The sequence below is a fragment of the Mercenaria mercenaria genome, chromosome 8, assembly GCF_021730395.1.
Source record: "Mercenaria mercenaria strain notata chromosome 8, MADL_Memer_1, whole genome shotgun sequence".
In the NCBI taxonomy this organism is placed as follows: Eukaryota; Metazoa; Mollusca; class Bivalvia; order Venerida; family Veneridae; genus Mercenaria; species Mercenaria mercenaria.
This window is the reverse complement of record NC_069368.1, coordinates 16,522,178-16,535,912: the sequence shown is the minus strand read 5'-3', so window position 1 is coordinate 16,535,912 and position 13,735 is coordinate 16,522,178. Positions and strand designations below refer to the sequence as shown.

At 33.2% G+C, this 13,735-nt stretch overlaps 1 protein-coding gene across 2 annotated transcripts; it reads left to right on the top strand.

Annotated features, from left to right (window-relative positions):
* The first annotated feature begins 2,731 nt into the window (after positions 1-2,731).
* On the top strand, positions 2,732-12,694 carry LOC128559158 (procyclic form-specific polypeptide A-beta-like). 2 transcript variants are annotated; one of them, XM_053550364.1, is made up of 3 exons: positions 2,732-2,860; positions 10,255-10,444; positions 11,240-12,689. In XM_053550364.1, the coding sequence occupies exons 2-3, from the start codon at positions 10,255-10,257 to the stop codon at positions 11,341-11,343; spliced, it is 294 nt and encodes a 97-aa protein (XP_053406339.1). In that variant the 5' UTR covers positions 2,732-2,860; the 3' UTR covers positions 11,344-12,689. The 2 variants fall into 2 exon arrangements, with proteins under 2 accessions (XP_053406339.1, XP_053406338.1); XM_053550363.1 differs by having other exon boundaries at positions 2,796-2,891; positions 11,240-12,694.
* The last annotated feature ends 1,041 nt before the right edge of the window (positions 12,695-13,735 follow it).

The window sequence follows — 13,735 nt, the reverse complement described above, 5'->3', positions numbered from 1 at the left end:
TACACAAGAGAAAACATATGCTAAAAGCATATATTGTCATATTGTATAGAGATTTGTTGTTTTTCGTGAATATGGAATATGTCTTGAGGAAGTGACAGTACAATTTGTATTAAGGAACCACCTAAGGGGAGGATAAAAACTGTTCTCTTTTTAACACAACTTGTCGCTTGAAACAACATATTTTGTTCTTTAATAGCACAGAAAGGAGCTGAAAATGTGGTCTCTAAATACAAGTGGTCTTTTAACTGACATGGTCTCTCAAGCAAGTTTGACTGTATTTTCACAAACACGTTTATTGACTCATTTTGGAGTGAAATATAGTCCATTTTTAAAGACTATTTATTTTATGCTACTAGTATTTGACAAAAAAGACCTCTATATCATTCTCACAGTGAACGTGATATGGATTATATTTCACAGACAAAATACAGAGAAATAGAAGTAGTGATCCTTCCTGACGTTACTTGCATGTCTTCTTAAATCGAGAATTAATTTGAGAAGTTGCTTCTTTCGCTAATTGTCATCAAGTGGCAGTGGATTACAATGGTAAAACATACATGCGTCGATTTTTACAAATCACAGAACCACAGTTATTTCCTAAAACGAACTGTGTGTTAAACGTCACGTGATAAAACGATCAATCACTAAACAAGTCTTCAGCTGATGTTGCTTTCTTTGATTTAAATGAAATTACAAGCATCCTGGCTGATTTAAAGAAATTGGAAATGCCCGTACACTGTTATCAACGAATTTATGACGACTGTGCTTACAGAAACTGCAATAACAATTGTACACATTACCTAAAGACACGATATTACTGACGACCCGGATGTATGGCAAGATGTCTTACTATTTTCTCAACGACTACTGGTGAGTTTTATAGCGATATCTCTTTAGTTTGAGAGATACCTATATTCTAAAAGAATATCTCTGGCTTTGACTGATAGCCAAATGTACTACAAAGGGATGTCTTCAACTGTGATAACTCTTAAACTTAGATATCTTTCTTAACAAAAGTGATCTCTGATTTCTATTAGAAGTTTGGAGATCCGTCTATATTTTAAGTATTTCACCGAATGAATAATAAAATGGCTTACCATTATATACTGTATCGGTTTATAATAGCTTAGATTATGCGCTAAAATTTTGTATATATTTTTGAAGTGATAAAACGGTAAAAGTAAAATCGTATTCATTGTTCAGCTCCCTTTGACTTTTGGCTGCTGCCGATACGCATCGTTTTCATTGATCTGTTCCACTAAGCCTTCTGCTGCTGCTGCTGATATCCATCGTATTTATTGTTCAGCTCCCTTCGACTTTCGGCTGCTGCCGATATGTACCTTTTTCATTGATCTGTTCCACTAAGCCTTCTGCTGCTGCTGATATGCATCGTATTTATTGTTCAGGTCCATTCTATTTAACTTTCTTTTGTTGCGGATGAATGTTGTTGTCATTGTTCTGCTTTCTATCACTTTCGGCTGCCGATAAGCATCATTTTCATGGTTCTGTTCCTTCTATCTTCCGGCTTTCTCTGAACCGCATCGTTTTGGTAGCTTCACTCATTCTGATATTATGATATCGCAGAAAACTGCATCGATTTCCCTGATCTGCTGAATTTGACTTTCTACTGAGGCTGACGCGCATCGTTTTCAGTGTCGTGTTCAATTTGACCTTCTATTGTTGTAGATAAACGTCATTGTCATTGTTCTGCTCCATTTGCTTTCTGTTGCCGCTAAGATGCACTTTCGTCATTGTCATCTATCTATGTCTTTTTGGAGTTGCCAAAAGCCTCTTTCATATTTTTGTCTGCTGTATCTGTTCTTCTGTAGTTGCGTAGATGCCTTTATATATATTTATTTTTTCGTATTTTCTTTGTTATTCAGCTGTCCTCGTCATGCTTTATGGTACTATTTTGACCGCTGCCACCAGTTGTTCTCTTCAGTACAATTGTACTCTTGACGGCTCTGTTTTGAATATTAGACTTTTATGGCAATGCTCTATTCTTTTGTCTTTGTACTGTGACTAAACACCTTTATGTCATTATGTTAGTCCCTGCATCCCCGATTCTCAATATGGATACCATTCCACAAGCATTTTCTTTTAATACAGCTAGAGAGTTTAGTCCAAGTGACATTTTTTCTGTTCTGTATCTATCTACTGTCGCTGATACCCTTTGTTCCCTCAGTGCTTCAGTATTTCTATTATCAACCATACATTTCTTACTTTCACATTTTCTGTAATGAAATGACCTGACAAACTTGAAATTGAGAAGATGGAAAATAAGTATTGTCGAGACAAAAATAAGTTTATAATTGCCCCAAGACAATTTCTAGGGGCATCGAGCCGCATAGATACAACTTTACAATGTGTATATCCTTTATTGTATGTTCTGGAAAATAAGTATTGTCGAGATAAAAATAAATTTGCAATTGCCCAAGACGACATTTTCAAGGGGCATAGAGCCAAATAGATATAAGTATTGTTGAAGTTACATGGAAAGTATATATCCTTTAATGCATATCCTGACAAAAATCTCTAAAGAACCGTGGATATTACAATGTTCTATTTGTGGCGTATCACGTTTCACTTTCATTATCAAAAACTGTACCATTGATCAAATGCAAGCTTGGTAGACAGTAACGCGGAAGTCATTTATCAAATACTGTAAGACAGTCGTTATATATTTTCAATTTTGCTGATGCCTATAATTATTTCATGCAGATATTAACCAGCAGGAGAGCTTACACACGTCGTCTGATATGATTCTCAATCAGCTATTGGAGTAAGCACAATAAACGGCCTTCCCGAGAGATCTAAGAACAAATCATCTACTTGTGTGCCAAGAAATAACGGAAACAAGGTATGTGAAAACGTAAGAGGATAAAATGATCGTAAGTACAGTTGTTGTTGATGAATGTTTGTATTTATGTAATTATTGTGAGCAATGAGCTATTCTTCATTTGGTGTTTTTATTCTCAAAACAGATTTAACTTTTTTCTGCGTGGAGTAATTGTCTAACTATACTATGAAGCTAATGAAACTCTTAAATAAAATAGACTCCAAAACTCGATTAGATAAATAATACAGCTCATAGTCGCATGTGTACATATTACTTATTTATGGTGTATGGTCGGATTGGACAAAAAGAAACAACCATTATACATCATATTTTCACAAGTAACTTTTTTTCCAAAAACACGGATGTTGCATGCGAAAATGTTCTTGTAAAACTTGATATGGATAACATGTTGTGCAACATTTACATTTTCCCAGATCTAAAATTGTTGATGTCTAAAACATTTGTTACAATTAAATTCTTAAGTTTCTAGATTCCTGAGTGTTTGTTCTATTATTTCTGTTACTCAGTAGTGCAATAAATTCTTATTTCAGATATCTATTAGTTTTGTTACGCAATATTACAATAAATTGAAGTATTTTAGCTTTATAGTTTTTCTTACGCAATAAATACAGTGTGCAGAACATGATGATTTTATTGATGTTTCAATGGCTCCATGCTCTTGTTGGATTACAAAAATCGTCTGAAAAATTTCTGTAACTTTGAAATCACAGAATTAACTGTACTATGCAATTAGCACGATATCTTTACATTGGTGTTATAAATTTCTTAATTACATGTTTTTCAGTGAATTACTGAAATATTAGAGTGAAATATATCTGATATTTTCACGTGAAACATTTTGTAATTGATCATTATTTAATCCAGACTCTCCATTTCTCCATGTTTTAAAGTGCGTGCCATAACATGAGCAGGAATTACTAGAACTTCGCAGAGAGACGGATATTTTTTTCTGATTAAAAAACAAATCAAGAAAAAGAAAAAAAAACAAAGAAAAACAGAAATCATTTCAAACCTTCTCTTCGAACACACATGCGAGGAGTTAGCGCCAAGTACACATGAGGATGGTGTTCTAGGACAAGTAAAAATATATTGCGGAAATCTAAGATAATTTATAACACTTAAATGCGTAATCTAAAATAATACACGAAATATCTTGTTTTCGAGTCTTTTTTTCCACAAAATAGCTGTGATTTTTAAAGCAAATTATGTTTCTATGAAAGGCCGAAACGTGGTCGTATACTATAGCCAAATGTTAAATGCGAAATGTCAAACACTAAATGTTATCTGCCAAATGTCGTATGCTACGGAAAGCCCGTGCATCATGGTAATTGCCAAATCATCAATGCTAAATGCAAATTGTCAAACACTTGGTACATGTTATAAACCAAATACTATTTTCTATATCCCTTGTTGTTAATTCTAAATGACAAATGCTATATGTCAAATAGCTGTTGCTTATAGGCAAATGACCGATGCTAATCGCCAAATCCTGTTACATCTGTAATTTATACGGAAATGAATGTAATTTATATTTGTATGTAAAGATATAATGTTCTTGCTGTCTAATTTGAGGCATTTACTTGTTCTATTGGCCTTGAAACACTTCAGACATAAATGTTTATTATATAACAGGAACAATGTTATGTAATGAGCACCAGTGACAGTTCAAATGATGCATTCATCGGCAGGCAGGTGTATTCAGCTCTCTTTATGAATAAGTTCTTGACAATTACCGTTTGACAGTCAGTATTTGGCATCAACCATTTGACAAATAACATTTTGATTAGCTAGTTAGCAATTGGCAAATGACAATTAGCGTGCCAATGGCTAAATACAAGATAAGTTAATGTCAATTTTTTATAGAGTTCCATAATTTTGATATGATAAATAACGATTTTTATAACGCGGTCAGCATCCAGTACATAAGTCAGCAAAATGAACTATACCGGTCACTCATTTCCACAAATTTGTTCTGCCGCACTGCTGTACAAATGATGCCCCAGGTAATTAAGGAGTCTAAACATAAAAAAAGATTTGATATAACAATTTAATTCGTTTCTTTTATTGAATCCTTTCTTGTGGCAAGTCTAGTTTGCTACTTATCATGATAATATGTCCAGAAATGGCAATAAATTAACACCATTGTTAAAATATTTCAGAAGCAAATTTATCAATTCAAAATTAAAACTGAAAGTTTAATTATTATTTACAATACAGTATCCATATCACATTTATATAGAAATATTGTAATATAGTGACTTACACAACACTCCTACTAATTGTTTTACCCAACAAAATAAACAAATGATTATCCTTTACCTGCTAAATTTCTAAAATGAACTTTTCCATCTTTCAGTTTGGATAGTACCATTCACTGTTAAAAGGGGTGCATACCAAAAAGATATTGGCTGAATGGCGAACGGTGCAGATCACAGATGTGCAGGCTCATAGTGATCTACACTGTTCGCAAAGACGGAATCAATTGTGTCCAGCATGATAAGGGTCAATATATGATAAATATTGTTTGCTAATTGCTATGCTTCATTTCTTGTAGCATAGCCTTGTACTGGGAGATAGGGAGATATCCTCTTACCATCAATAGAAAAATCAAAATTGTCAAATACTTGTTCAAACTAATGAATAGCTTTAACAGTAATCATGTTTTGTATACTTTATACGTAGTGATGTTGAAAACAACAAATGTGATTAGTTAAAAAATGTAAAAACGCTTTTAAAAGAAACAGGTTTTTATTAGTGATGTTCCGATTGTCGCTGACAATCGATTGTCGATCATTTAATGAGCCAAAGTCGCCGACATCGATTATGAGCTTGCATAATCGATTATTTGACACTTATGCTAGTTTAAAGCCTATTCGGGAGTTTCGCATCTTTTTGGTGGTATTTCCTCTTTAGTTTCATTTCTTTCACACTCTTCAAAACGGAGCCATGGCAAAGTATACTGCGTTCGATCAAAATAATAATGCAACCAAAGCTATATACCCTATCCAGGGAAGACTATATCACCAGTGTGGAAGTAGTTTGGATTCTACAAGATATGTGAAGGTGCAGCAGTGAAATAAAATTGAAATATGGGGAGTATCGTTTGCCGATTATGCCGTAAAGACTTTCGTAATTTATTTTGATTTAATTCATAATTTCAATCAGCACTGTGCTTCTAGATATCTTTTTTATACAGCTGTACATGTGTAATTTTATGAACAAGAAATAGTTATAAATAGAAAATTAGATATAAAAAATTTGAGGGCATTGAAGTTTGAACCAATAATAAAATGTGCAAATAGTGACAAAAATAGCGTATTTTTGAGGTGTTTTAGGTCTGAGAGCATGGTCAGATTCTCAGGGACTCCTGATAGTCCCACAGACTTTTGGGTGCAAATCATATAAATATGCCACATTATACCTCAATAAATAAAAGATACTTTTAATTAGCTACATTGATTGCTGCATACAAGAAGGCTAAAACTTCACACACGAATTAAATTACTCCTGCTAAGTAGATGTTAATATAGACTAGCCACTAGACTGATAATTACTATATTTCTATATTTTTCCCTTTTTTGACAAATTCAATTTCATAGAGACAAAAGCCAGTCTATTTTAGAGATTTTCACACAGGACTGATCATAGTCTAGGAGCTAGTCTAATGTTAATACAGTTAGTCAAGTGAGCTAATGGTTAATAAGTTACAGAAGGTTCAGTGTTAAAGTCCGATTATTTTCCGATTAATCGCTCGGAAGGCCTTCCGATTATATCCGATTAATCGATTATCATTATGCTGTCCGATTATCATCACTAGTTTTTATCTCATTAAGTGATTCTGTTATATGTGTAACACATTTTATATCCATGTTTAAAGGTCGCTTGAAGGACACGTATATATCACAGTGGCGTGAAAGTGTACGTAACTCCGGCGCTTTGACACTGTAAAAAGAAATTAAAGCTAATTTTGAAGTATCTGTCTACTTAAGTATATTAGACAATGTGAAACACAGACAGGCACTAACAAAACTTAGACTTCCCTCGCATAAACTACATATAGAGCAGGGGAGACATCGAAACATTCTAATAGCAGATTCGAAGTGCTATAGGTGTATAAGAAATGACTTGGAGGACGAATACCATTTTGTGCTTGTATGAGGCGCTTACAAACAGCTAAGAAAAATATTTACCATCAGTTGTTTCGAGTTCTCCTAGTATGTTCAAGTTTATAAACATGATGAATAGTAATAATAAAGAACTGTTACATCGACTATGAAATTATATTATTTAGGCTTTTCAACTAAGGGATAGTAGTATAAATGTTCCCGTATAAATGACGTAACAATTTATATACTCTCTCATGTGTATGTATGTTGACTTGTACATGTACTTGTCATTCATTCTCTTTTTGCATGCCATTTGTTAATATATTATGGAGACAGATGATAAGCTGTAATGCTTAAACCTAAATAAATAGTCTGTTCTGTTCATTTTTAGGCACTGTATACATAGTTTATCTAGTTCCTGCTGAGCGGCGTTCATATGCATTCATTCTGTGTCTGTTTGTATGGCGTATCATTTGTGTTAATAGTGAAGAGAAACACCAAGTAGTTGTAAAACTGTACCTGCAGGTACAATTGTATACCTGCAGGTACAAAAATATACCTGAAAGTGTAAAACAAAAATGTACCTGCACGTACAAAATTATACCTGCAAGTGTAAATTATGCCTGCAGGTACAATTTTATACCTACAGCTACATATCACAACTATACGTGGAGGTATAATTTGTACCTGCAGGTATAAATATTTTTGTACGTGCAGGTATAAAATTGTACGTGCAGGTACGATTTTAAACCTGCAAGTACAATTTTATACCTGCACGTATTTTTGAAAATTCCTACCTACAGGTATAAAGTTGTACATGCAGGTATTTTTTGTACATGCAGGTATAAAATTGTACGTGCAGGTACAATTTTATACATGCACGTACACTTTTATACATTTACAATTTGTACCTGCAGGTATATTTTGGTACCTGTAGGTGTAAAAACATACGTGCAAGTATAAAATTGTACCTACAGGTCTCATTGTTTTATCTATTTACTTTTGACCCAAATGGTACGCCATATATTTGGGGCTGTGGAAAAGGGATGGATACTGCTTAGGCTATACGGTGATACTCGATGAACAATATTCAGTGAAATATTTTCCTTCTGGGCATACTTTTTATTATAACCAAATCACAAAGAGGTGCCTCATTTGGAAAAATACTTAAAACATTGCATGTATCGTTATCCAGAAGGCATAATTTACAGCACACTATCGAGTGTTTGTAAACGTTAAGGATTGGAGGGCAAATAAGCGGGAGACGTATTTTGTCAAAATTGATCCTGCAGTCTATAGAAAGAGACACCTATTCCCTATACAGTATGCATTCCAGTTTTTATTTCAAATCAGTATACTACTGCAGAGAAAACCTTGGATCGCCAATGTGTTAACTTTATGATGTCTGAACATTTTCTCGCTTTTGCTTTAAGGTGATGAGATGCAATTTCTGTCTTTGTGGGCCGGTGGTCATATTTGATCATCTCTTTAATTTTGCTCAATGTAGAATTATCTCTAAACAAGAAGATTCAAACTTTTGCAGGAAAGCCCTTCACATGATTATATAGCGAAGTATAATTATTTTCATCATGAGCTAATAAACTAATTTTATCTGAAAAGAATATGCAGTGAGCCCGGCAGTTATGAAATACAATAATACAAAAGACAATGTTAATTTAATTAGGTAGTCTGTGTCGAATTGTTTAAAATCTGAATTTGTGATTTTTCCTATATTTCATAAAGTTGTATTTTTTGAAAGTTTAAACAGCCAGTCTCTCAAAATCTGTAGGTAACATTTTTATTATCATAATTTTGGCGGCCATCTTTAGTTCAAAATGGCCGCCTCAAATTATCAGTTTACAGATAGTAATGTTCACCCGATTTGTTACATTGTTTTTCGAAAACATGTTAAAATATACATTCTTCTTATATAAGAATATGTATGAAAATAATTTTATATGAAAATATGGTTTTTATTGCTGGTAGATATGTTATATTGATATAAAAATTAATTTAATTATTATAAAATAACATGTTAAAAATGCTATGGTTCAGAAAATTACATATTAAACATCCTTTTGATAAAAATGACTTGTTTTATTTCTAATGAAAAATTGTGAAAAATCAATTTTCCATAGTTTGTAACTCCAGTGACATATCAATTAAGCTTGTTTAATTATCTTATGAAAAACCTTCTCTTTTATTACACTTGATATTGAAATAAACATCCAGGTGACAATACCCGGAGGCAGTAGATATCGACATCGCAATACCGGTCACCTGTTACCAATACCAAATAGCTGTTGTCTCCCCTGATATCGATTTTCTGCAATATCGGTCATGAAGTCAATTCTTCCTCATGGTTATTTTCAATTTTCTTATCTATTAAATTTCTCTAAAATGTGTTGTATGCATATTGAATGTAACACATATGCTAGGGTTTCCTTAACAAGTTCAAATGGACCATTGAATTCTATCATGTGGTTTTAGATGGATTTATTTGTGCTTAAAGGGAGATAATTCTCTTGTATTTTAACAAATTAAGTCTAATTTGTTACGTTTTCACAACACCGACATGACATTAACAAAATAAATCCTTTTAAACAAAATATGTCTTAATAAACCATGCTGTATGTCCTATCAGGTAACAATTACCATTTTATTACCTCCCTTTAATTTGTCTTTATCACTTACTATATATATAGTAAGTGATAAAGGCAAAATAAAGGGAGGTAATAAAACCTCAGAATATGCATTTGCTTCTTGATATCATTTATTATCAAAATTGTTTGATTATGAGTGAATTTATTGAATTTTTATATAAAATAAGTTGAGGTAAACTTTATGAGTTATTTGCATTTATCTTTAGGATTTCATAAAAAGGGAGATAATTACAAAATGTGAAAGATAGCCAGATATTTCAGAATGGAAATTGACATTGTACCCTTTTTCTCCATTAAATTAACCAACTGCAGTTGTGTAATAACGCCACAGACAAAGGAATACGAAATGAAACATTCAAGCGAAGTATTTATGGGTGATAAAAGGTTATATCAAGATGAGTTGATAAAATAGAACCTGATCCCAGAGCATGTATATGGTGCATGAACTGTGTGGTTTCTTCAATATCTTATTCAGCTTCCTTATACAGTAGTTTTTAAGGTAGAAAACTGATGTTTCTTCATCTTGAAATAAAGTTTATCATATTTTAAAGAGAGCAATTCTTTAATTCTTTATCAGTTTGTTCGGCGTCTTTGACATTTAGCAGAATTCCTCTTGTTTTTACAGATGCGATTTTATATGGTGGCGATATTGTCCATGGGACTGGTTTTACTTCTTACAATAAGTAAAGTATCAGCTGCAGATGCAGAACCAGCAACCAGTCCAAAACCGGAAGAGGAAGGAGGCTCAGAAGGAGAAACAAACGGAGAAGCAGAAGATGAACCAGCAGTAGAACCAGGAGCGGAACCAGATGAAGGTATTGACAGCACTTGTTTCCTTGGTTTTGTTTGTTTATAATCTGGATATCCTTACAGTCTACATGTAGTTCTGTTGCTTCTGCAATGAACAAATGGCCTGGCAATATGCATTTGACAAAGATAAACGTACTTACATTCAGGTAATAAGTGTAATAGGGCCAGGATCAAGGTCAGCAGGAATGATTGTTTATTTTACCCGTTATTTCAGTGATTTTTAATTCATAGTTGTTCTTTTTCGTCTGATATAACATATCTACCTATAGAAATATAATTCTCCTACATATGTTTCGCTGAACAATTATAGTATTTATGAGACAGTCGTTTGACTTACATTTGTATTCATATCGGTTTGATATTGGTCTTGTAAATAACAAACCTCTGGACATCTTCTTTTATATAGACGACATTAATTGTACATTTCATTTAAATTATAAGGTAATTATTGACAAAACTTTGCCTACATTGATTGTGTTTCTTCCCTATATATAGTGTCGAGTCAAATATCTTAAAATTTCCTTAATAACGTCTTTCATTACTGAAAAGACCGTTTGGTTAACTCCGGCATGTTATTCACTAAGGACAACGACGCGTTCTTCAGTTTAAGTCCACATTTGTTGTTACTGCTTTTGTATTTGGCTGCTTGAATGGCATAGGATTCATGTATTTTCGTATGTGTATATCATAGGATTTACTTGGTGTCATTTATTAACCGTAGGTTGATTGTATTCGAAACTCTATTTCTGTGAAATCAGCGAATGAATACTTACCGTGATTTTTTTCTTTCTGTCTTTCAGAGCCAAAAGGGAGCACTAAGCCACCTGAGAATGGGTGTAATTTGTCAATGTTGTCTACAATTACTCTTATACAAACACTTGTGATGGCCAGAATTCTGATGTGATTTGGATATATATGCTCCTAGATGTTAAGTAATGAATATGAATGTGTGTATTGTTACGTTAAAATGGGAAACTTTCGCTGATGTTCAAGAGACAGCGTTTTTCTCAATAATATATATATCTTTATATTCCTACATGTGCATGGGGTATTTCTTAAAGCGAAGGTAGTGGCTAAATGATCGCTACAAAAAAATCTAAAATCTCGATTCTTTTGCAAGTCGTTCCTTGTTTCCGTGACAATTCAGCACATAACTGGGAGTGAGTTATGTTGCACCTTTGGTTCACATGTGTATAGATAATAACTAAGTGTATTCAGGAGCATTTGAATGAACGACAGCTTGTGTTTTTTGAAATGTGACGATTCTTTCAAGATCCATAATGATCGGAGTGTCTTAAGATGAAGAAGAACAAAGAAAAAAAAAACGCATACATGGAGAGGGCATAGATAATGCTATAATGAATATTAAAGAGATATCATTCACTATGACTCATACTTAAATTTCATAGAGTCTAGCTTTTGATCTAAAGTTATAAATTTTGAAAATGAAAATACCATCATTTTAAGGTTGATTTTTAAAACTCTTTCACAGAATTATGCGACTATCTATACTGATTACTATATTTGTGTATGTGCATAACTGACAATATTTTATATTATTTTGTTATATCAGAATTCACTTATCATTGCGGACATGCATAAACAAATAATCATATTTAAACTCACGGAAACGTCATGCAAATATTGAAAATATCTCATATGACGCTTTTTGAGCAGAAAGAGAGGCATGTCTTTTTCGGCTGTTAAATGTGTTGCATTGTGTTACAGCTGTAATACCAAATCAATAGCGGAGGAGACAGTCACACCGCTGCTGTGCAGTCTGTTGCATATATAATACTTGCTTTACGCTTTAAATAATTATGTTGTGTTATCAAAAATCAAGAATAAAATCATATTGTAATATTTTTCTGTTTCCAGTTTTACGCCATGGTTCGGAGACCTGCAGTTTATGTTTAACGTACCTATTCCGTAACATGTATATTTAACAAAAAATAGTATGATTGTACACATATTTCATTCTACAGAACAGAAATTAACTTGTAAAAATCAAAGTAAAACGAAAACCATTTTTAAGCATAGTCATAAATCTATTTTCATTGTAAATGTCAACTGTTGGACCAACTGTTATTTTGACTTCATTTGTTAACCGAATCTTGTACATGTAAAACCTGAACTGTATACACAGATAAAAGTTTAAAGTTTACAGAAATGAAAACATTTTAGAGAGAAAAAGTGTTTATTTTCTGTCGATATTTTTGAAAAATACATATTAGCAATAAATCAAAATGGCAGTGGGTTACTTATGTTTCACATTTGTTCAAAATCAGTTAATCAATTTCTTTTAAAAATGTTCGAATTCTTTCATATTCAAGAATCATGAAATCAATAATTACAATTACAAACATGTTTTATCTTTATTTGGACACCCACCACCACCCTCCACACCCCACTTTGACGAAAATAGTTATCTTGTTGTGCTCTTTGTCTGCCGTCGGTCTGTACGTCCGTCCGTTGGTGGACCATTTGTTTTCTGATAACAAGAGAATGTATTTTCTCACAAAGGTCAAACTTTGTATGATCATTCCCTGTGGTCAGTAGACGACACCTATCATGGTCATCTCGATACTGAAAACGGTTTCCGCCTCAATAACACAATACTATTTTGGCATACAATTGTTAAACTTCAGGATGATTGCATGCAGTAAGTAGACAAAATCTATCGTGTTTTGTATTAGTAAATATCAGTAGGTCAAAGGTCATGATGACCTCCAGACTGAAACGGTCTCGTCTTAATAACCAAAGAACACCGTCCAAACTTCGGTTTCCTGTCCTCAGTAGATGACCCATGTTTTGGGGGGTGGGGGTGGGGGGAGGGGAGGTTCGTCAAAGGTTAAGACACAAAATTGCATACTTACTTGCCTCCGACAGACCATAGATTTAACATACAATTCTATCATGTTCACTTTATATGGTTGTTGGTACTGGGGAGTTTCCAGTTTTCACTTTTGATAGTGGCGGAAGACCAAATATTCCTCACATGCACGAGCGAAAGTGGTGTAGCTAGATAGTTCAGTTATACAAGAGAAAACATGCTAAAAGCATATATCGTCATATTGTATAGAGATTTGTTGTTTTTCGTCAATATGGAATATGTCTTGAGGAAGTGACAGTACAACTTGTATTAAGGAACCACCTAAGGGGAGGACAAAAATTCTTCTCTTAACACAACTTGTCGCTTAAAACAACATATTCTATTTTACAATAGCACAGAAAGTAGCTAAAAAATGGTCTCTAAATGCAAGTGGTCTTTTAACAGACATGATCTCTCGAGCAAG